Source organism: Sprattus sprattus, assembly GCF_963457725.1.
Source record: "Sprattus sprattus genome assembly, chromosome: 1".
In the NCBI taxonomy this organism is placed as follows: Eukaryota; Metazoa; Chordata; class Actinopteri; order Clupeiformes; family Clupeidae; genus Sprattus; species Sprattus sprattus.
The window spans coordinates 66,339,065-66,361,468 of NC_137920.1; the positions used below are offsets into that span (position 1 = coordinate 66,339,065).

A 22,404-nucleotide genomic window follows, 5' to 3' on the forward strand; every position below is an offset into this window, starting at 1 on the left:
GAGAAAGTGTGTGTGCGTGCATACTAAAATGCTATGTGATTTCTTTCTTTCGAACACACACACTCAAAAGAAAGCGAGGAAACAAAGATCAAGGCTAAGAAGGGGCACATACGTTCCATCTCCTGGCCCAGGTAGGAGCACCAGCGGTTACGGACGTCCTCCACGGCGATGAGGTCTTTCTCTTCCATATCGTCCAGCAGAAGCAGAGGGATGCAGGGCACCACCAGCTCGTTCATGATGCTCAGGCCCGACACCACCTCCGGCTCCTCGCCACACTCAAACAGGCTCGCGGCGTGCTCGTTCAGTTTCTGACACACACACACACACACACACACACACACACACACACACACACACACACACACACACACACACACACACACACACACACACACACACACACACACACACACACACACACACACACACACACAGAAAGAGAGAGGGAGAGGGCGAAAGAGAGACAGAGAAGAGAGAAAAAAAACAAGGAAGATAGAGAGAAACAGAGGGAAAAAAACACACACACACACACACACACACGAACACAAGTGAGTGTGCACATATTGTTTCTGAAACAGTCACACACATACCCACCCCCACACAGACACACACAGAGTATAAAAGGACCGATGAATGCCTAACATCAGTTTAAAAGGAACAGCTGGGCCGGCCTGTGATCAGTATTCCCAGTCGGGCTAAGTTGGCCCGCACACAAAGTGTCCTCTGTGCGAGGAAGGTGCAGCCGAGGGGAGCGCGCTGAGAGTGGGACTGGGGCGCTGACGCTCGCACTGACGCTCGCACCGACGCTTGCGCTCACGCTAATGCTAACGGTGCCGCGGATGCAGACATGATCACTCAGGCAGCCCCAGCTCTTGGCTGGGATAGCCAGGCAACTCAGAAGGAACTCACTGACCCCTTTCTGTCCTGCTGCTGCTGCTGCTGCAGCGCCGAGAGACAGAGGGAGGGAGGGACAGAAGGGGAAAATACAGAGAGAGGGTAGTGAAGAGTGTGAGGGGGGGGAAAAAGAGAAAGATACAAAAAAGAGAGGGGGATATAGAGAGAGATAATGAAGGGTAAAAAGGCAGAGAGAGGGAGTGAGATAAAGAGAGAGAGTGAGAGAGAGAGAGAGAGAAGAGAGAGAGAGAGAGAGAGAGAGAGAGAGAGAGAGCGAGAAAACACAAGGAGTGGGCTACCTCAAATCCATGCCGCATTTAAAGACCAGCTCAAAATCCACAACAACATCACAGTACATTAGCTATGTCAATGTTAGCAGTATTCTCAATTAGGGGGCGAGCTACAGGATAAACTGTGCAGTAGTCTTCTAGCCTCTCAGTCTAATTTTCTCCTTCTTTCCTTCTCCCTCTCTCTTTCCCTCTCCATCTGTCTCTCTCCCTCTACCTCTTTCTTCCTCTGTCCCTCTCCCCTCTCCCTCTCATCTCCCCCTCTCTATCTCCCCCTCTCTCTCTTCCCCTCTCTTTCTTCCCCTCTCTCTCTTCCCCTCTCCCTCTCTCTCCCCCTCTCTCTACCTCTCTAGCGAGTCCCCTTCACTCTCTCTCCAGCACTGCCTGCCTGCCTGTTTGGCTTCTAAAATGGCCGAGGTTAAACGAGGACAGGGCTCTGTCGGTTTCTCTCTCTCTTCCTCTCTCTCTCTCTCTTTCTGTGTAATGTGTTTACACTCGCTGGCCGGCACAGCCGCGCTGCACCGTGCCGCTCTGCCGGCTTCCTTCTCCAGCTCCAGTGATTACATTAGGTGCACAGTGCTGGTGTAGGGTTACTGGGAACGGGAGCCCTGGCAGGCAGGAGGGTAGCAGAGGCAGGCAGGCAGGAGAGGTAGTAGAGGAAGGCAGCAGAGGCAGGCAGACAGGAGGGGTAGTAGAGGAAGGCAGCAGAGGCAGGAGGGGTAGTAGAGGCAGGCAGGCAGGAGGGGTAGTAGAGGAAGGTAGTAGAGGCAGGCAGGCAGGAGGGGTAGTAGAGGCAGGCAGCAGAGGCAGGCAGGCAGGAGGGGTAGTAGAGGAAGGTAGTAGAGGAAGGTAGTAGAGGAAGGCAGGCAGGAGGGGTAGTAGAGGAAGGTAGTAGAGGAAGGTAGTAGAGGAAGGCAGGCAGGAGGGGTAGTAGAGGAAGGTAGTAGAGGAAGGTAGTAGAGGAAGGCAGGCAGGAGGGGTAGTAGAGGAAGGTAGTAGAGGAAGGTAGTAGAGGAAGGCAAGCAGGAGGGGTAGTAGAGGCAGGCAGCAGAGGCAGGCAGGCAGGAGGGGTAGTAGAGGAAGGTAGTAGAGGAAGGCAGGCAGGAGGGGTAGTAGAGGAAGGTAGTAGAGGCAGGCAGGCAGGAGGGGTAGTAGAGGAAGGTAGTAGAGGAAGGCAAGCAGGAGGGGTAGTAGAGGCAGGCAGCAGAGGCAGGCAGGCAGGAGGGGTAGTAGAGGCAGGCAGCAGAGGCAGGCAGGCAGGAGGGGTAGTAGAGGAAGGTAGTAGAGGAAGGCAGGCAGGAGGGGTAGTAGAGGAAGGTAGTAGAGGCAGGCAGGCAGGAGGGGTAGTAGAGGAAGGTAGTAGAGGAAGGCAGGCAGGAGGGGTAGTAGAGGAAGGTAGTAGAGGAAGGCAGGCAGGAGGGGTAGGCAGGGAGGAGAGACAGGCTGGCCCAGGCCCATGAGCCAGTGAACAGAGCCACAGCCACAGCCACAGCCACAGCCACAGCCACAGCCACAGGCACAGGCACAGGCACAGGCACAGGCATGCTACAGCCAACAGAAGCCCACTGCTTCCCTCGGGCGGATGGCCCCTCCTTTACGAGCCGGGTCCTGCTCAAGGATTCTCCCTGTTAAAAGGGAGTGTTGCATCTAGTTTTCTAGTGGGTCCAGGTCTATTTTGTTATCTGCAAAATATAAATAAACTGAGCCATCTAAACTAAGCTATCTGACTAGCCGAGGCACGCTCTGGAGCTGGCACTGACTCTCGAGCTGTAGCACAGATTAAGGTTGGAGATGTTTCCAAACTTTGAGCAGAAACAGACACTGTGGCTTGCACTGATATGAGAGCGCTCCCTATATATCCAGCTGAGGTAACATGTCCCTTAAATATCAGGGTGAGGCATAGAATCTTAAAATATCAAAGTGACATACAAGTGCCTTAAATATCAAGTTGAGACAGGAAGATACAAGATATCTCTTACTGCACATATGTTTTGTGTTAATATACACAGAAACACAGACAAACACACTCACGCTTCAAATGTAAATCTAAAGAGGCAGTCATTGTCTCTATATTTGGACTAGCATGTTGATTGAGTCCCCAGTTATGCGATGGTTATGTGATGGCATCAAAGCAATCAATGTATAAGGCTATGTAATTTTCTGCCAAATACACTGACCACATTTAGAGACTGAAATAAGTGAGCCAGTTAAACTAGTGGAGATTTAACTACATTTCCTGGGGGTAGAAACCAACACGCACTCACCAGCAGACACTCCCGGCGGTAGTGGGCAATAAGCTTTTCATCGTGACCCCGGTATTGACCTTTCGACAGAAGCTCCCTGTTGAACTGGTACGAGTAGATGAGATACACTTGGGCCTCCACGTAGCTGGAAGACATCAGAAAAACTCAATATTTGTTTATACTTATTTATTTCAATAACATTATTATTTTTAAACTGTAAAACCTCAATTCAAAGACACTGCAGATAGAACCCATAACATGTGAAATTCCTATTCCTATTAAGAACTTCTAAAACGTATTAGATAAGGTAGAGTAACACAGTGTAACATTGTTTAAGAAAATCAATTGCCACAGAAGTTCAATATTAATATCAGGTATCCTATGCGGCAAACTGACCAAATACTAACCACAAAAGTTGTGTGTACTCAATGGATGTGCCATTACTATATGCTGCCATCTAGTGGTAATGGAGGACAAAATCGGCAAAACACTGCATCTGAGAAGTTCTTGGTGACCTCAAATAGCCTTACTTTTCCTTCTTGTAGAGTTCCAGGCCAATCATCAGATATGTTGTTGTCTCCCGAAACTTCTGATACTCCCGGTGCCACATCTATTCCAGAAAGAAGAAGTCACAGTCTGTAGTCTTTATCAAAAACAGATGCTACTGTGATCTACACACAATGAAAAAACCAGCTTAGCTCATCTTACAAGAAATAATCAAGCAGACATAAAACGCACACACACACACACACACACACACACACACACACACACACACACACACACACACACACACACACACACACACACACACACACACACACACACACACACACACACACACACACACACACACGTTGTGGGCCAGCCTTAGTGGCTATGTGGGCACCAATGAATGGCAGCACAAATCTACCTCATACTCCTCCATGTTGACTTCCTGAGGTGTAATCAGATGCAGCTTGGCACAGGCCACCTTCATAACGCTCTTACACCTGAGAAGAGGGACAAACACACACGTTATTATAGAGACGAGAGACAGACCCAACTCTGTTAGGTCCTGTGGTATTTGACGCTGCCCTTTGCCCGCCTGCTCCTCCTCCTGTTTGACAGATACACAATATGCACAACAGCCAAACAGAGTGAACGGGATGCTCAGGTAATTAGAGAGATGCGCGTGTTCTGGGACACTGTCTGAGGATGCTCAACTCAAATAAACCAAAATATTGATCATCAAAAAGGAGGAGAGAGAGAGAGAGAGAGAGAGAGAGAGAGAGAGAGAGAGAGAGAGAGAGAGAGAGAGAGAGAGAGAGAGAGAGAGAAAGGGAAAGAGAGAGAAAGAGAGAGAGACAGAGGGAGAGAGAGAGGCAGTCTGGGTGATGCGGCCCAGGGCAGTATGCAGGCCAATGAATCCTACTTTGTTGGTGCAGGAAAAGGAAATGAAAGTAAAGTAAATAGAGGGTCTTCTCTTCTCTTCTCTCCTAAGCTCCCGCTCAAGATCGCTGCTTGCACATAGAAATCTAATTATCCCTCCATGACACGAGAGGGACCGCTCTTATGGGGATGGATTATGCACTCAAGGAAAGAGAGAGAAACAAAACAACACAAACTTGAGACTTGACTTGCCTCTTTTTAAAGGAAACCGACAAATGCCAAAAAAATTACAACTATTTCACTAAATGAAAAGGGATGTTGAGAGTGTCTAAATGATATCACACTGAACCATTACAGCAAGTTATACAAAAAGCTAATTTATCAAAAGGTTTTCCACTGGTAGTAAATACTCTCCATACAAATAATAGTCCCAGCTCTGATCCTGACCTTACGCTAATCTGCAGCAGATGGGAGCAGCAGCAGATCCAGAGAAAAATAGACATTTATTCACCAGTAATGACACATTAGTGTAGAAAACCCTCAGGGGAACCCTGGGAAGGAGTGGCCCAAGGGCTCACCTCACCCTGGATCCCACACGGTAAAGAGAGAGCCCTCCGACACTCGCGCTCTGTTCCGTTGTCCATACCCTCCGTACCTACCATCCTTAGTGTGAGTATGTAGGGTGTTCCGTTTTCCGATTTCCGCGTCGAAAAGAAGTATACCCAAAGGACCCGTATCTGTACTCATAACGGTCAAAACGCTGAGTGTGGAACCAGGGTACACTTTCCACACTCAACGGCCGCCATCTTGTCAACGTAGCGGAAGAGGCGGACCCAGGCAGAGCCGCTCAGCTCGAAAAAGACGAACGCGGGGCTTGTCGCGATCGTAATTTCCGGTAAGTGCACCACGGAGTATTAGATTTGAAACAGCACGCACCTGCTGAGAATCTGCGTACCTAGTGAGTGTGTACTGTGTACTGCGTATAAGTATAGGTACGGTAGGTAGGGAAAATGGAACATAGCGTCGTACAGACTGAAGGATTGTGGGTACAACCGTTCGTACAGAGTGAAGGATTGAGGGTACTACCGTTCATACAGACTGAAGGATTGTGGTTACTACCGTTCGTACAGACTGAAGGATTGTGTGTACTACCTTTCTTCGAAGCCCAGGTTGCGATCGGCGAACTGCGCCAACAGCGTCCTCTCCAGAATTTTCTGCGGAGCCTCGTTCTGGATGAAGTAGACAATGACGTGCTGCAGGCGGTGGTCTCGCTCCGGCGGCGTGTCCTCCTGGGCCAGCCTCAGCAGACGTCCGTACTCCACCTCAATGGCCTGCCACACCACACGGAAACCACAGCGCCACGTTAAACACAGAGCTCAACATACACAACATGCAACATGCAGACGTCCATACTCCACCTCAATGGCCTGCCACACCACACGGAAACCACAGCGCCACGTTACACACAGTGCTCAACATACACAGACACAGAAGTATACACAAACACGCGTGCCAATATCCACACATGAGTTGCAGCCAGAGCTCTGTGCCTGTAGGGCTAGCACGTGATTACGGATTTGAACACAGAGCGTGAGATTCAGGGCAAGCCCACACTCACACAGATCACACTTAAGGACTTTTCAAAATCACCAGCCCCAAGTGCATTTAGCTAAATGTAGCATTTATGCATTGATGCAATGAACGTGACACAGCACAACCGGATCTGATCGCTTCACACACAAGCTCAAGTACTTTCTAACAGCAAAGGACCCTTCAAACGCACCATTCAGAAGTGTACTATAAAGCACACTGTGGCCAGTTCAGAAGCACACTGTTTAACTCTACAGATACACTTACTGCAAGTTTGTTACTCATTTGAACAGCAAGCACAACTGATCATAAACAGGAAGGAAAAAAAACCTCAGTGATTCATGCAAGATGCCAGATGAACCTTGTCAACCATAAAGGCAATATAGACATTTCAATTAAAAACAGAAATCATGTGTCTTTGTAAAACTTGTTTGAGAATTGCAGAGACACATTTTAAAAAGCTTCAAACAAAAAAGGTCAGGCAGACACAACATAACAGACTCATTTGAATAATTGCTTATGACAAACTAGTTTTGTGCCGCTTAAAATGCCAATTACTTTTAGCTGAAAGAAGAGTACTGCTTCAATTTATGTTAGGGTCTAACTTTCCATTCAATTACATTGACAGACAAAATAATAGGGCCTGGAGTAGAAAAAACTAAATTGACGGAATCAAGTTTGATAAATGTATGGCGCAAGTAATTATAATGATCCAAACACAAGTAGACACGCACACAAAAACAGAGACAGATAGAGAGACAGAGAGACAGACAGAGAGACAGACAGAGAGACAGAAAGACAGACAGACAGACAGACAGACAGCTAGAGTGGCAGACAGACAGACAGACAGACAGACAGACAGACAGACAGACAGACAGACAGACAGACAGACAGACAGACAGCTAGAGAGACAGACAGACAGACACAGTGAGGGCATGCAGTATGTGATGGAGAGAACCTGACATGCGGGAGATTACTGAGGGAGAGGGGAGTACCTTAAAGAAGGCCGTTTCTGGGCCGTACTTGTCATATATTTTCCTGGTTATGCCAACGGCCATAATAACACCCTGCATACCCGGGGTCATCAACGCCTGTCCAGGAATGGAAGCACATCGCTGCAGTCACTGCATCACTGGCTAGCCAACACACACTGCTGTCTATGTGGTCATATGTTCATCTTTTGGTGAGAATTGTCCATTTCTTAGCAGGCATCAACACACCCACACAGGACACACAGCTGCCGCTCATTCCTCTGACAACAAACTTGCACGCAGACATACACATCCAATCCAGTGCATCAGTTCACAAGTCATTCACAAAGCTGGTGCTTCATAGAACACTGAACCCAACCCAGGATTCTGTTTAGGAATCCTTCACAAACCTGGTGTGTAGAACACTGAACCCAACCCCAGGATTCTGTTAAGAAATCATTCACATGCTGGCACTTCATAGCAGTGAAGTGAACTAGGGGTAAGTGGTTGCACACACGTGCATCATGTTACTGATCGAGTGCTTGTACCCTGAAAAACCTCAAGTGCCCGGAAGGATGGGGGTGGACTTCATGCGGGAGGTGTCTTGCTTCAATTAAGAGACTATGCCACTATGGTGGGGTTAGGGTTTGTGTTTAGGGCAAAGCATAAAATGAATGCTGTGTTATGACACTTGGTCTTACCTTACGCAATGGTGAAATATAGATGATACTGACAATATGTAAATGCTATATTTTACCAACATTCTGCAGTAACTTTTACATGTGACAGGCTGTTTGTTTTTTGTAAATTCTGTGAAACCTGGTCATCACTAGTAAGCACAGCCGAGATTAGTCATATCTGTTTGCATCCTATTTTTAACAACATTAATTTGTTTAGCCGAATCAGTGTAGTTAGCCTAGTCTATTATAAGACGGACTCCATGTTAAAGCCATTCTTGGGAAATCGGTCAACAAACTCACAATGGTTGCACATTTATTTGATCACAATGACATTTGTGAAATAATATTTACATTTTCTGATTTTATCAAATTACTTTCAACCAATTGATGGACCCTTTTCTGCTGTGGGCATCCTTCCTCCTGTTAACCAAGGGCTCTAACTTGACGTGGGTTTGCGTGAGATCCAGCGCCATGTGATTAACAAGTACTCAATGTTAATGTAGAACCTCGAGAGTTGATGTTACTGCTTGAGCACTCTGTGCAACCCCTGGACTGAACAGGATTCTGGGTAATGACCCCAAGATGGAGCAGGGTCAGGCTGGGTCCTTCCTGTTACTTTGTGATGTGTGGTAGGTTGAGGCGAAAGAACATGTTTACACACTCAGACGATGCAGAGCTATGCAGCCACACTACAGACTCTACACACCAACTTCCTGCCTACGCAGACATTCAGGCTTATACTCCCACTTCTGCTGACCAACAAGACAAAAAGCTCAAAGCAATCTTAAGGACAGTCAAAAACAAATCATTTCACTTGGCAAAAACCTGCACACCAACAGCAACATCAATAACAACAACAACAACAACAACAACAACAAGCTAAACAAGATCAAGAACAAAGTACTCCTTCAGTCCGATCTGCCCATGCTCTGCCCCAGTCACTTGACCACACCTTCCTCATACAGTTTAGCTTTGATGCACATCCCATTCACGTCTAGTACAGAAGCACAAGAAGCTCACGTCTGTGGATCAGCTGAAAGATCCCAGACTCCCCGGGTGCAAGCAAAAGGGCAAAGGTCACAGGCCACCTTAGAGGCATCATCCGACAGGCAAAGGTAGGGAAAACCATAGATATATATACAGCCCAGTATATATGTATGTCTATGGGGGAAAACAAGAGAGCGGTGGGGGTGGTGGGGGTGCTACCTCGTCATCGTACCCCCCCTCCTCTGTCTCAATGTCGAAGGATCCTACTTGAGGGATAGCTATCTCTGCTACCTGGGTGGTGGAGGGGGGATCTGCACCTTCCTGTTCAGAAAGAGGGGAGGCCTGAGGGCAAGAGGCAGGTGGGGGCACCTGAACAGGACCTTGGGAGGGGGGGGTCGGGGAAGCAGGGATGGAACTGGACTGTGGAAAGAGAGAAAGAGAGGGAGAGAAATGTCTGGAGTGAAGGAGACAGGGTTATGTATGAAGAACAATAGGGAACAGATGTGTAAACTCGGATCGAGAGAGATGGAGAGAGAGAGAGGGAGAGAGAAAGAGATAGAAGAGAGAGAGAGAGAGAGAGAGAGAGAGAGAGAGAGAGAGAGAGAGCGAGCGAGCAAGCAAGGGAGAGCGAGAGAGAGCACGCGAGCGAGGGAGAGCGAGAGAGAGAGAGAGCGAGAGAGAGAGAAGAGGGAGCAGATGAGAGGGTGAGTGTGGAGTCATTGGAGGGCCATGCTGACAAACACAAATCCAGGTCAGTGGCCTAATATTCAGCAGCTAATCATCAAGACTGGAAAATGGGATTGGGATCGGAGCACAACCCAAAAGGCTGCTTTTCCAAAACGTGTCAGAGGAACACTAAATCCTCAGAGTATGAAAAGCAATTTCTACAGGATCTACCAATTAAAGAGAGACTTGTACCCTAAGAATAACTATATGATCATTTCTTTATATGTCTCAGATCATAATTTAATTTCAATAAATAGGAAATTGTAGACAGTAGTACAGTGAATTTAATTATTTGGGCTTTTCGGTTCAGCTACTTAAGTTATTCATGTAATAGTTAAGCTCTTTTTGATTTAAAGAACAGCACAATTGATGCAATGCAACTCTCAAAACAACCAATGATCGCTAAACATCATTTCTATGTTGCGTGCACGATTTAACCACCCTTTACTACAGTGTGCAACAGAAGCTGACTGTGAAATCACTAAAGTAGGGACAAAAAGAGACCAAATAGTTGGCAACAATCAAGTCTCCTCAAGCCCAATGAAGCTGTGTAGGACGGAATAAGGAGGAGATTACGTGAAATGACATGACAGCTCAGTGTGACCACAGACAGATGCTTGACAGCCTTTCAATCCACGGGGCGAGGCATGTGCGCAGTAACCATGGGCCCTGAGTGGTTTCCCCCTTAGAGGTGTGTGTCTGTGTGTGTGTGTGTGTGTGTGTGTGTGTGTGTGTGTGTGTGTCCTAGTAAGGCCAAGAGAGTGGCGTCATGGAGTCATGCTTGGCGGCAGCTTTGAAGATGGCCCTCTGTGTGTGTGTGTGTGTGTGTGTGTGTGTGTGTGTGTGTGTGTGTGTTTGTGCGTGTGCGTGTGTGTGACAGAGAGAGAGAGAGAGATGGAGAGTGTATGTGTTTGGCATGGTCCTACTTCACAGAGCAGGACTTCAGGGCCCTTGGCGTTATGCTCACTGTCTGCTTTGCAGATGGACCTCTTGGTCCCTCCCTCAGAGGTGTGTGTGTGTGTGTGTGTGTGTGTGTGTGTGTGTGTGTGTGTGTGTGTGTGTGTGTGTGTGTGTGTGTTCCTACCGCGTTGAGCAGGACTTCAGGGCCCTTGGGGTCGTGCTCTGCGGCTGCTTGAGCGATGGCCCTCTCGGTCTCCTCCCTCAAGTGCCGAGAGTCGTCTATGGGAGACTGCTGCTCCATATACTCAGGGTCCAGCTGCTGGGCTGCAGGACAGAAAGAGGAACATGATGAGCGGAGGAAGAGAGGAAGAGGAGGATGAGGAAGATAAGGGGGAGGGAAAGGAGGATGAGGAAGATGATGAGGCGGAGGAAAAGAGGAAGAGGAGGGTGAGGAAGATGATGAATGGGAGGGAAATGAGGAAGATGATGATGAGGGAGAGGAGGAAGAAAGGGAAGAAAATATCCCCCGAACTATCAACGGCCTATAAGCACAACACTGGACCCTCTCATAATAGCCCTGAAGTAAAGGTCCTGGTAAAGTCCGGTGTCATGCGGTCACTGTGTGACTGACCAGTGCAGTTGGAGAGTGCATCACAGGTCATTTAACACACGGTCACTGTGGTGACAGAAGATGTGATTGAGTATGTGACTGACGGCCCCACCATGTCGACATCTCTGAGCAACACATCCATGTTATTATCAGAGGGGATTCATCTCAGGGACTCATCACTAAAACCCAATGAACAACTAATGAACAGGGAACAGGAAACAGGAGTGTTTTTATTGGGACTGGGGGTCACTGTTAACCTGCATTGGAGCAGAGTTCTTGTTTGCTCTTCCTCAGTGGAATGTGTGTGATTACAAACAAGTATTTGCCTTCCTTTGAGCACTGCTATTGCCCCATTCCTCTCCTCCTTTCCATCACCCACTCCTCTCCTCTCCTCTGTCTCCCACTTCTCTCCTCCTCTGCATGTCCTCTGCCCCACTCCATCTCGTCTAGTCTGCTTCTGTCCTCTCCTCTTTCCCACTCCTTTTATCCTGTCCTCCTCTTCAGCCTGTGTGTAAAGTGCTAACTTACTCACCTGTATTGTCTGTTTGTGTTGCTGCTCCCGCTCCTGATTCTGTGCCCGTGCCAGCTGGCTGTGCGGCGGTGGTGGCGATGGTGGTGGTGGAGGCGGAGGCGGAGGCCAGAGCCTGCTTCTCCTGATGGGCCTTACGGGCCTGCAGCATGTCCCAGACCTTTAGCTCGCGCTCAAACTGCAGGTTGTCCTCCTTCACGTAGTTCTGCAGGTCTCCCGGGAGCTTGGCCAGCCCAGTCACCATCAGGCCCGTCTCCACGTCAAACTCCTCTGTGGGGGTGGGGGTGGGGAGACAGAAGGACAGTGAGCAGATAGAAGCCATATAGGAACGGAGTTATGCGTTACGCAACTGTGTTATATAAGTCCGGAATGCGCCTGTGCAGCGTGACATAACACAACAAAGCATGTTTTTCTTCTACACTGCCATTCAGCAGATGCTTTTATCCTACATGACTTGCGGCACAGATACGCATGTAATCATGTCGTATGCTCCAGTTACTACAAGGAGGCTACGAGTCTCATCATATCATTACTGGGGATTATTCACAGCCATGTGCCTCAATAAGAACATCTTCATCATCATCCTCCTCCTCCTGATAATCGTCCTACTTCCTCCCCCCGGCTTACCCTCTATTAGGAAGCGCTTCTTGTCGTTGATGTACATGAGGCAGTACGCGCTGGCGTTGCGGTAGCCTCCGAAGGAGTCCCTCATGAGCTCCTCCCAGGAGGACTTGGTGACGGAGATGTCGTTGTACTTCATCCAGCCGTTCTGGCGCGGGTCGAAGATGTAGGCCCAGTAGTGGCCCGCAATGGCCTGGCCCTCATGAACCAGCACCGCATGGAGCCGGTACGGCACCTGGGTCAAACACCAAACAAGTTCTTACAATCCTGACTTTAAGCATTTTTAAGTGTAAAAAACAAATGTGTTTATTGAAAGCAATGTCAATTCAATATTTCTTAATATCTCTGTGCATTCTCTATGTGTTTTTTGTTTCAGTTTCAAGCCCTTTATTGCATCTTTTTGCATTTTTCTGTCCGTGTGCAGTTCAAAATAATAACAAAATGTAGAAGATTGCATCATAAATGGGAGGTCTAGAAACACACAAATTTACAAAGAAAACCTTTTATAATAACCCTATTGGGCTCCAAAGACCTTGCAAGTTAGAAAATAAGTAGATTATCTGAATCATAGCTAGACACAACAAAGATGGCAGCAGAAGTGGGACAAAGTCCATATTTTGGCATGTACAAGTAAGTCTGAATAAGTCCTACTGACGAAGTCCGGACTGAAGTACCAAGTCAACACAGAGAGGTTCCAAGCAAGTCTCAAATGAAAGATTACCAGGTCCAAGTGTTTAACCTTATGTTTCAAGTCCAAATGTTTCAGCTTATGTTTCAAGTCGAAGTGGTTAACCTTATGTTTCGAATCCAAGTGTTTAACCTTATGTTTCGAATCCAAGTGTTTAACCTTATGTTTCGAGTCCAAGTGTTTAAGCTTATGTTTTGAGTCATAATCAAGTAACTGTGCATTCTTCGACTGATTTCATGCTCTTGCCATAGTGAATTTGAATGCCTTTTACAATGTTCAAATGAACTTAGAAAGTTAACTTTAACCGCATATTTTCAATTTTACACATCAGATGTTCAAACTTTCCACACTGAATGGGTCAACAATAAGGAACCCGAAGCTAACAAAGTTCTCTAATACTAATAAGGGAGTGAATACTGAACAGGTTTTGGCTTCTAAGCAGAGTGCTACTGAATACTGCATCATACAAATAAAGCAACTTGACGTGAGTTGGTAAGTAAGGTGCGTGAGGAAGTGGGGTGTGTGTGTGTGTGTGTGTGTGTGTGAAAGAATGATTGAGTGAGGTGAGTGAGTTGCCTTTACAGTATAGAATTCAAGGGTAACCATACGGCTTGCATCACATCTACAGCGATCAAATTGGACAAAAGCCTGTTAGTCATTTGTGCACAATGAAGATGTAGAATGGTGCTGCCGTGACTGAAAACACACTCCACAGGAGCACTGCTAAAACCCTGATGGCCAATGGCCATTTAGACATGGCACCTTGAGGCAGGCATGCTGCTTAGGCATGACAGTGTTAATAGTTTTGTGTTGAGGAGGAGTTGTTTTGTAAAACTGCACTTCTTGTATATCAGAAAAATAGAAAATTGAAAGTTGTCGTAGATCTCAAAATAATAAACAATTGCACCTTAAAGAAAAAGTAGAACATTGTTACGGTAACTTCTAAGCCGGTACCGAAGAAATCAGTTTTGAAGTATGCTGACCAGAGGATGCTTTTGTGTTCTTTTTTCTATGAGGCTGACGTTATCCATCACTTTTTTCATTACATAAATAAATAATTGATTTTTACCTATGAAATATGTCAAGTCATCCTGAGTAAAGTTATTTATTTAAGTCAGAACTGAGCTGCAAGTCATTTTTATGGCTGATGCCATCAAAATCATGACTTGATCCTAACTCCGGTACAAGTCATGTGACTAGAGTCCACACCTCTGGTTTGCAGTGTGTGAAATACACATTCTTCAGCCAAGTTAAGTTCTTGTTTTAAAAGCTCATTGGAAAGGCTAGGGAGGTAAATATGATGTCATACCTGCATCATGCTTTTGTCTGAGTACATGAGCTCAATGGTCCTGTGGATCCGGGATATACTGCTCTGAAGATCTGTAAAGAAATAACAAACACGCCACTCTTCAGTACCCAAACCATATCAAACACGTGTGTGGTTGTGTGTGTGTGTGTGTGTGTGTGTGCGTGCGTGTGTGTGTGTGTGCATGTGTATACGTGTGGGTGCATGTGTCTGTAACTGTACCCCAAACTGCGTGTGTGTGTGTGTGTGTGTGTGTGTGTGTGTCCTGTAACCTCACCTCGTGTGTCATTCTCCACCTCACTCCTCCAGCGGTGCAGGCACCCCTCCAGGACCCTGAGCTCGTCTTCTGAGATGTGGCGGGGGGCGGGGTGCATGGGCAGGTTGGGGGGCAGGCAGGACTGGGTAAAGGGCTTGAAGGGGGGGGTCTTCTGCTGGGAAGGGGGGGCGGCACCCTCCACAGACCCTGACGCACCCTGCTCCGCTGGGCTGCAACACAAGAAAGGACTCGCTGAAAGAAGGAACAGCTCAGCGGTTCCGCTATGGTTCTCTCTTCCCGGCCCAAACACGTTTGAAACTTACCAACGCATGTTTAAGTAACAATCTACGTGACAAAAGTTTATTCCAATCTGATGCAATCAAAAGCTGTCAAACTGTCCTTAATAACACCCATAGACGTGAAACTAAAGAAGTAGAAAACTGTTAAACGTTAAACTGAAGAAAGGAACTTAAGTTCAGCTTTTGAACGCACACTTATCCTAGCATTCCAAGACGAAAATGACCACAGATGTGCATGTCGTATCAGGTCATGATGCTATTAGAATCAGTTTGAGAACCAGTTGAAAGGTTCAGTTGATTTTCTGCGATTGTTAAGAAAGACAATAGACTAAAGAAATAAAAACAGTTATTGTGCTGTGTATACGTAACATGAAATACAGACACGCTGGTTACACTTGGAGGAAAAGACAGCAGAGGGCTAATGCCTCTTTAGCTTAACAAAACATCTTCAAATCAGCCGTTACAGTGATATGTGCTGAGGTACAGTGAGTAAGTGAAGCAAGTGAATACCTTGTGTGTGGGGGAGGCTGTTTTGCCGTTGCTCCACTAGGGGACGTTGCCGAGTCGATGTCCTCTACCGGGGATGTGCAGACGGGCTTACTGGAGGAAAACTCCAGGGCGTACTGCAGGACATCTGCCAACGGGAACCTCTTGGGGCCTGACCCGTAACTCAGATACCTACGGAGCAAACAGATAAAACACACTGACCCTGAAAACCAGCCTGACGCCACACACAGGCGCAAGCGCAGAGACCGTAGCCAGCACGGCCAGCTATGACTGAAAAGCTTTTATTGTATTTGCAAACAACGAAATTTGGAGCGCTGCTTCTGTTGGTGCCACGAGGGACAACATATTAGGACAGAAAATTAAGACTACAGTAGTACCTGCGGTACAATGCAAATAAATAACAGAAACAATCACCCATGGGGGCCTCTTAGTCTTAAGTCTTAAGCTATTACAGAGGCTTGACCCCATTATGATCTGAACTTTCGGCCTCCTCGCTTGAGAAAATAATGAGAGCAGAGCCAGAGTGCTGCCCCCCTGCTGCGGCCTGGTACTGGCCCGGATCTGGGCCAGGTCCGGCTGACATGCAGGCAGAGACCCGTACCTCTCCAGGCGCTGCTGCAGAACAGTCAGGTGCTCCTTCAGCCTCCGGATCTCCTCACGCTTGATCCGCGTGATGTCCCGGTTCTTGTCCATGTACCTGCAGTATGGAACACGGTATGGTCAGGTGATCAGCGCAGATGGTAAACAACCTATGGTGAACTCTACTTTAGTTGCACCATACTATTGTACTATAATGTTTACTAATTATCAACCCATTTCAATAATTTCACCTTCTGATGAGAGTGAAATGGTACATGAGACTAAAGTAATACTTATTTGTGTTTCTTAAAAATACATAATCCACCAAAACAAACTAAGTCAACAAACAAACAAACATATCAATCAAAAAACAAAACAAACTAAGTCAACACACGAACAACAAACATATTGTTAATGCAGTGTGTTTGCTCTGCGGACCTGTCCATGTAAAGCATGGGTGGGAAGTCCAGTTTGTTGTGGATCTTCTCTGGTCGCCCCAGGGCCTGGTTGAACTCAAACCTGGACAGCTCAAACGTCAGCACGGGTGGCAGCTCAGTGAACCAGTGCTGATGGGAAACACACAGAAGAGATTATATACACTTTCCCCCACAGTCATTCATCCACATTTTACATGCGACACAAATCATCTGAAACACCCATCTCATACACTTAGACCATTTTTACCCTTAAATCTCCTAAATTGAATCTCTTGAAAACCATCTGCCTTTGGAACAATACTGGTGGCACAAAAATAAAAGCGGCAAAAAATGTTTTGATTATTTTCCCCATAAAGTAATAAAAGGGAAAGTTCTGCATCTTAAGTATTATGTTCTCATACACTCTGTACTCTTCAATCTCCTGCATCACATTCTCCTAACTCAAATGTCATAACTGCATGTTCTGAGCCAAGAAAAGCAGAGCAGCTGCAAAGCTGCCTTAAGCCAAAGGTCTCATTATAATATTCATCGTTTCATCGGGTTTGTGTGCGCTTGGACAAACGCTCGGTGTCCATCAGCGGGACCACTCTCCTCTCCTCCGAATTGGGTGTGATCCATTGGCTGTGCCCTACATCCATATGTGCCTGGCAGTGCAAACACAAGCTTTGGCGTCGCCCGCAGCGGGTCAGCCGCAGTCCGCAGAGCCAGAGCAGAGGCTCTAGGAATGGGTACAGATCGTACCGGACTCTGGAACAGAACCAGCCTCGTTGTGGTGTGGCTACACACCAGATCAGAACAGGGGGTCAGGGAGCAGACCCAGGCAGCTGTGGACACTAGAACACGGTGTCTACCTCTCTACTGCGCTAAAACCATGGTTCCGCTTTAGCCAGAACACAGTCTACCACTCTACTGCGCTAGAACTATGGTTCCGCTATAGCTAGAACAGAGTCTACCTCTCTACTGCCCTAGAACCATGGTTCCGCTTTAGCCAAAACACAGAGTCTACCACTCTACTGCGCTAGAGCCATGGTCAGCTTTAGCTGCTGGGAGCCACGGGAGAACGGTCCCAGGCTGCAGTTGATTCTAGACCCATCCTGCCTGATTCTGGCGATGGTCTGTACAGGGTCAGGACTGGTTCTGTTTGGGAGTTGGCTGCCTCAGGCGAGAGCTAGCGGGAGGGGCCAGACAGATGGCATCATACTGCAGTCATGCCCCTAAGAATACCACTCCCGAGGAGAGGGCTGGCATCCTGCATGGCTGCCTTCACTAGCTGTGGGTGGGTGAGGGGCGGAGGGAGGGAGGCTGTGTGTGTGCGTATGTGTGTGAGAGAGGGAGGAAGTGTGTGTGTGTGTCTGTGTGTGTGTGTGAGAGACAGGGAGGGAGAGATTGTATGTGTGTATATTTGTGTGTGTGAGTGAGGGAAAGTATGTGTGTGTGTTTGTGAGTGAGAGAGCGAGGGAGGGTGCGTGTGAATGTATGGAATCTGTTGTACTCAGAGGAGTACCCTTGCACTGTGTACATTTATTTTATTCATCTGACCTTCATTTACCCAGGGAAGATTTACAGCTCTCTGGTCTATCTGGAACACCCTGCCATACACAAGCTTACGCACACACGCAGGCAGGCGGGCGGGCAGGCACGCGCACACGCATGCACGCACACGCATGCACGCACACTGCTCCACACTCACAAACCTGCTATTTAAACAGGCCTTTGCCGTTCAGGCTTCAGTTTTCATACAAACCAAAACATCGCAGCTAAGTTCACTTAATCTGTCTAAGGTCTCAGATCTCAAAATGAAACACATAAAATCAAATGAAACTTTTGGGGGGCCCCAGCTAGGCTAGATACGCCCCTGGTAACTATGCAGTTTAACCACCATCATTACAATGAAATTACCTAGTCCTTAAGAAGTGAACGTGAAAGTGAAAGTCCTCTCTATGGCAGAGGTGGTGTATACACACACTCTGAAATTCACCTCTGCATTTAACCCATCCAGGGCAGTGACACACACACACACACAGTGAAGTGAGGTTACACACTAACCCGGAGCAGTGAGCTGCCATTGGCGGCGCCCGGGGAGCAGTGATCGGGGTTAGGTGCCTTGCTCAAGGGCACTTCAGCCGTGGATGTGGGCATGGGAGACCAGTGCTCTACCACTTCCCCCGCCCACATTTTGCCTACTGGTCGGGGATCGAACCGGCCACCCTACGGTTTCCGGACTGAAACCCTAACCAGTAGGCCACGGCTGCCCTATGTTAACAGCTTATGGCCAACGCCATATGACTTAAGTCATAAGATCTATATCCAATAACTCTTTTATCATGTGGCCATTAGTCAATAGACTGGATGCGAGACTATGTGATATACTTACAAGCAGTTATCAATAAGTCACATGACACTGGTAAATCAGGACAGGCTCTGCGTCCTGACAGGGCTATATCAGTTTTATGACTGAGGGTTCCAATAAAGGATCACCATAATTCGCTCTAATTTCACACTTGGTGATGTTGGGTTGATGTCTTCTAGTAAAACTCTGCCCGCCCGCCGCCCGCCTGCCCGCCCACACCCACACACACACACACTCATACCCACACTCTCCCTCTCACCTCCTGCCCAGAGCGGGCCGAGTTTTCGGCCGAGTGAAGGGATTCAATCTCGCCCTCCACCATAGCGGCCTCCAGACACTCGTGCAGGTCCCTGAAGCCGTTTACCTGCAGAGGGTACTGGCCAAACATCTCTGTGTTCTCAAACTTCTTACCTGGGGGGCAGAGGAGGAGGGGGCATATAGATTAATGCATCATTTCAGGGTCAGAAACTAAAATGTCTTAAAGGAAAATGCCTCAGTAAGTTAATAATAATAATAACTTTTATTTGTAATGCGCTTTTCAATGACCCAAAGTCGCAAGTTAGTCAACTCTGCCCCAGTTCACCATCACTCACCCTCCAGAACACCCACTGCCACAAACCGGCCGTAGAACAGCTCCACCATCGGGTTCTTAGGCTCTTGGGGTTCTCTGTGCATGGGAGGGAGGGAGGGAGGGAGATGTAAATGCTGACATGATAACAGAACGTTGTGACAGATGTGAAGATTTCCTTCTTCATACTTCAGGCATTACAACTGGGAAGGCCACAGCCCAAAACAGCTTAGAAGTGGTGGAAAGAATTAGACTAAAACTTAAACTAGAATTAGATAAAACTGATTGATATTTATAATTTGGGCATCACATATGCAAGCCAAGTAACTGCACTTTTTGTTACATGAAGGGTAGAACACACCATATACACCTGTCAACCAAGACCAGTGCTGCATATACAGACTTGGATTGCATATTTCATATACATAGGAAGATTCTCAAATGATTTCTATAACAAACACTAGGGCGGTGGTGATGACACTCCAAACGTCTCACAACATTGAGCTTAGTCTGCCCTCACCGTCAGGTCTGCAGAGTCACAACATTGAGCTTAGTCTGCCCTCACCATCAGGTTTGCACAGGCTTCAGATGGTCCACAGTATGTCATTGACTTTGACTCCCTCCCACATTTTCATTTTCTTAAAAAAAAAAGTCTGCTCAATGAATGAATGTGTTCCATGGAAAATGCCAGGTAGACACAAGAACATAATGCGCTCTCCTTCACAAACAAACCGTTCTTAGAGACAGAGTGCATAGCAAAGCATCCTCTCTTCCTCTCTGAGGAAAATACTATTTGCTCTACGAAAAAGATGGCAATCACCCAAATGCATTAATCAAGCTTGTGCGGTACGTCAAGATGGCCTAAGGTCCTACATTTGTTCAGACATTTTATGAGTACATGATGACTCATGCATATTTGCATTTACGAGGCTTTTATTTATATGGAAAGCGCTTGAGAGCGGCATATTTACATGTTATCAGTCTGAGAGTCTCCTGGGAACAAATCCATGACCTTGGTGCTGCTGGAACCCTGCTCTAGTGCCTGGACAGCAGTGTGTCTGTATTGAGCAAAGAATGACTAATTTATATGTTTAAGGCAGCAGTACAAGGTTTTGTCTCAAACTAGAGAGCCAGTATAAAAACATGTCAAAAGAGGCAACTTTTTTTGCGTACTGTTGCTTTAACATGAGGGAACATTTGCAATGAGGAAAATGGGAAAAGGAGTGCCCTATTCAAACAGGTAGATGTTTATGAGATTTACCTGGCTTCTTCTGCCGTCACCTGAAAGGCATCTTCCAACCAGTCCAGCAGCTTGTGGGTAAACTCACACACATCCTGCTGTTGAAACACACACACACACAAATATATCAACCAGTCCAGGCTATATTTCTTTGAGGAAAACGACTTTTAGACACATCTTCCTATATTGTTATAATGGTGGCATTTCAAGTTTTACAGTGCTTAAGGGTGGTTTCCTTTTTTGGAAATGAAAATCTCTGAATGGAGAGTAAACAACGTTGCTTTGTTTCCCTGTCTAGTTAAAGGGTCTCAGGACTGAGGGTCTGTGTGTCTTACCTGCTGGGAGTCTGAGGTTCGGAGGTCTGTGTGTTTTATAACTGCTGGGAGTCTGAGGACTGGGGGTCTGTGTGTTTTTACTTCCTGGGAGTCTGAGGTTCAGGGGTCTGTGTGTTTTAACCTCCTGGAAGTCTGAGGGCTGTGAGTTTGTGTGTTTTATACCTGCTGGGAGTCTGAGGACTGAGGGTCTGTGTGTTTTTACCTGCTGGGAGTCTGAGGGCTGTGAGTTTGTGTGTTTTTACCTGCTGGGAGTCTGAGGACTGGAAGGCCTCCTGCAGGATCTCCACAGCCCTGGATGGGTCCACATACTTCCTGTTGGAGCCCACCATCAGAGAGAAGAGATTCCTCAGCTCCTGCATGAAGGGCAGGTTCCTGCGCTCCTGCGGGGCAGACAGAGAGGCTGGTCATGTGACTACAGTTCCCCTGGGTTCGCAGTGAGTGACTGATCATGTGACATTCCGTATGACTTCACTCATTTAAGGGCACAGAGAATGATCATGTGACATCCCATGTGACTACTTCCCAAAACCAACAAACCTCCAGACCACCGACTGGTATTGGTGTGTGTCTGGTCAAACATTTGTTTAACATCAGTTCATTAACATGGACCTCTAGTGTGGCTGTCAACATCACTGGCTTTTTTTCCATGTTAAAGGAATTGGTAAGAATGCGGCAAAACATTTGGGACATGGATAAACAAAAAGAATGTTATCAAATAAGACCTCAGTCTTATACATATGAGCAGTGCTGAAGTTCAATGACAGCACAGGAATGAAGAGGAAGAGAGAGAGAGAGAGTGAGAAAGAAAGAGAGAGAAAGAGAGAGAGAGAAGGAGAGAAAGGGGGAGGGAGAGAGAGAGAGAGAGAGAGAGAGAGAGAAGGAGAGAAAGAGGGAGGGAGAGAGAGAGAGAGAGAGAGAAGGAGAGAAAGAGGGAGGGAGAGAGAGAGGGAGGGAGGGAGGGAGAGAGAGAGAGAGAGAGAAAGAGGGCAGTAGAGAGAGTGAGAGAGAGAAAGAGAGAAAGAGAGAAAGAGAGCAAGAGGGAGGGAGAGAGAGAGAGAGAGAAAGAAAGAAAGAGAGAGAAAGAAAGAAAGAGGGAGGGAGAGAGGGAGGGGGAAAAAAGATCCTCATCAGCTCTTAGAACCAAGATTGGGTTCACATCAGAGAAGTGCTTATATTGATAATGGATTATGGGCTAAGTCCTCGGAGAGCTTCAGTGGCGGTGGAGAAAGCTGAGGAATTGGACAGTGTTTTCAATCTTGGCCTGGCAGCCTCTATAGTGACTGCGGCAGCTTAGCAGAGCTGAGATTAGAGGCACAGGGGTAGGGGGCTCCTGGGGTGGGAGTGGGCGCACAGGGGTGGGGGATTGTTCGGCAGGGGCGACACGCGAAGGATTCACATCGTAGCTACAAGGAGGATAAATCAACATGGGA

General features: G+C 47.3%; 1 protein-coding gene across 6 annotated transcripts in view; it reads right to left on the reverse strand.

Moving 5' to 3' along the window:
- The window catches only part of usp25 (ubiquitin specific peptidase 25), a 31,608-nt gene that overhangs the window by 2,961 nt on the left and 6,243 nt on the right, over positions 1-22,404 (reverse strand). Inside the window, exons 7-26 of one of the 6 annotated variants that reach the window (XM_080850231.1) lie at positions 21,217-21,354; positions 20,661-20,737; positions 20,371-20,457; positions 19,425-19,498; positions 19,091-19,242; positions 16,483-16,610; positions 16,067-16,162; positions 15,469-15,636; positions 14,681-14,889; positions 14,407-14,477; positions 12,416-12,644; positions 11,792-12,058; positions 10,834-10,973; positions 9,243-9,443; positions 7,381-7,476; positions 5,948-6,126; positions 4,338-4,416; positions 3,955-4,034; positions 3,446-3,569; positions 113-308 (exon numbers count right to left, since the gene is read on the reverse strand). In XM_080850231.1, coding sequence (XP_080706357.1) covers positions 113-308; positions 3,446-3,569; positions 3,955-4,034; positions 4,338-4,416; positions 5,948-6,126; positions 7,381-7,476; positions 9,243-9,443; positions 10,834-10,973; positions 11,792-12,058; positions 12,416-12,644; positions 14,407-14,477; positions 14,681-14,889; positions 15,469-15,636; positions 16,067-16,162; positions 16,483-16,610; positions 19,091-19,242; positions 19,425-19,498; positions 20,371-20,457; positions 20,661-20,737; positions 21,217-21,354 — 2,791 coding nt within the window. The remainder of the gene's footprint in view (positions 1-112; positions 309-3,445; positions 3,570-3,954; positions 4,035-4,337; positions 4,417-5,947; positions 6,127-7,380; positions 7,477-9,242; positions 9,444-10,833; positions 10,974-11,791; positions 12,059-12,415; positions 12,645-14,406; positions 14,478-14,680; positions 14,890-15,468; positions 15,637-16,066; positions 16,163-16,482; positions 16,611-19,090; positions 19,243-19,424; positions 19,499-20,370; positions 20,458-20,660; positions 20,738-21,216; positions 21,355-22,404) is intronic. The other 5 variants (XM_080850232.1, XM_080850234.1, XM_080850233.1 and 2 more) reach the window with 5 other exon arrangements.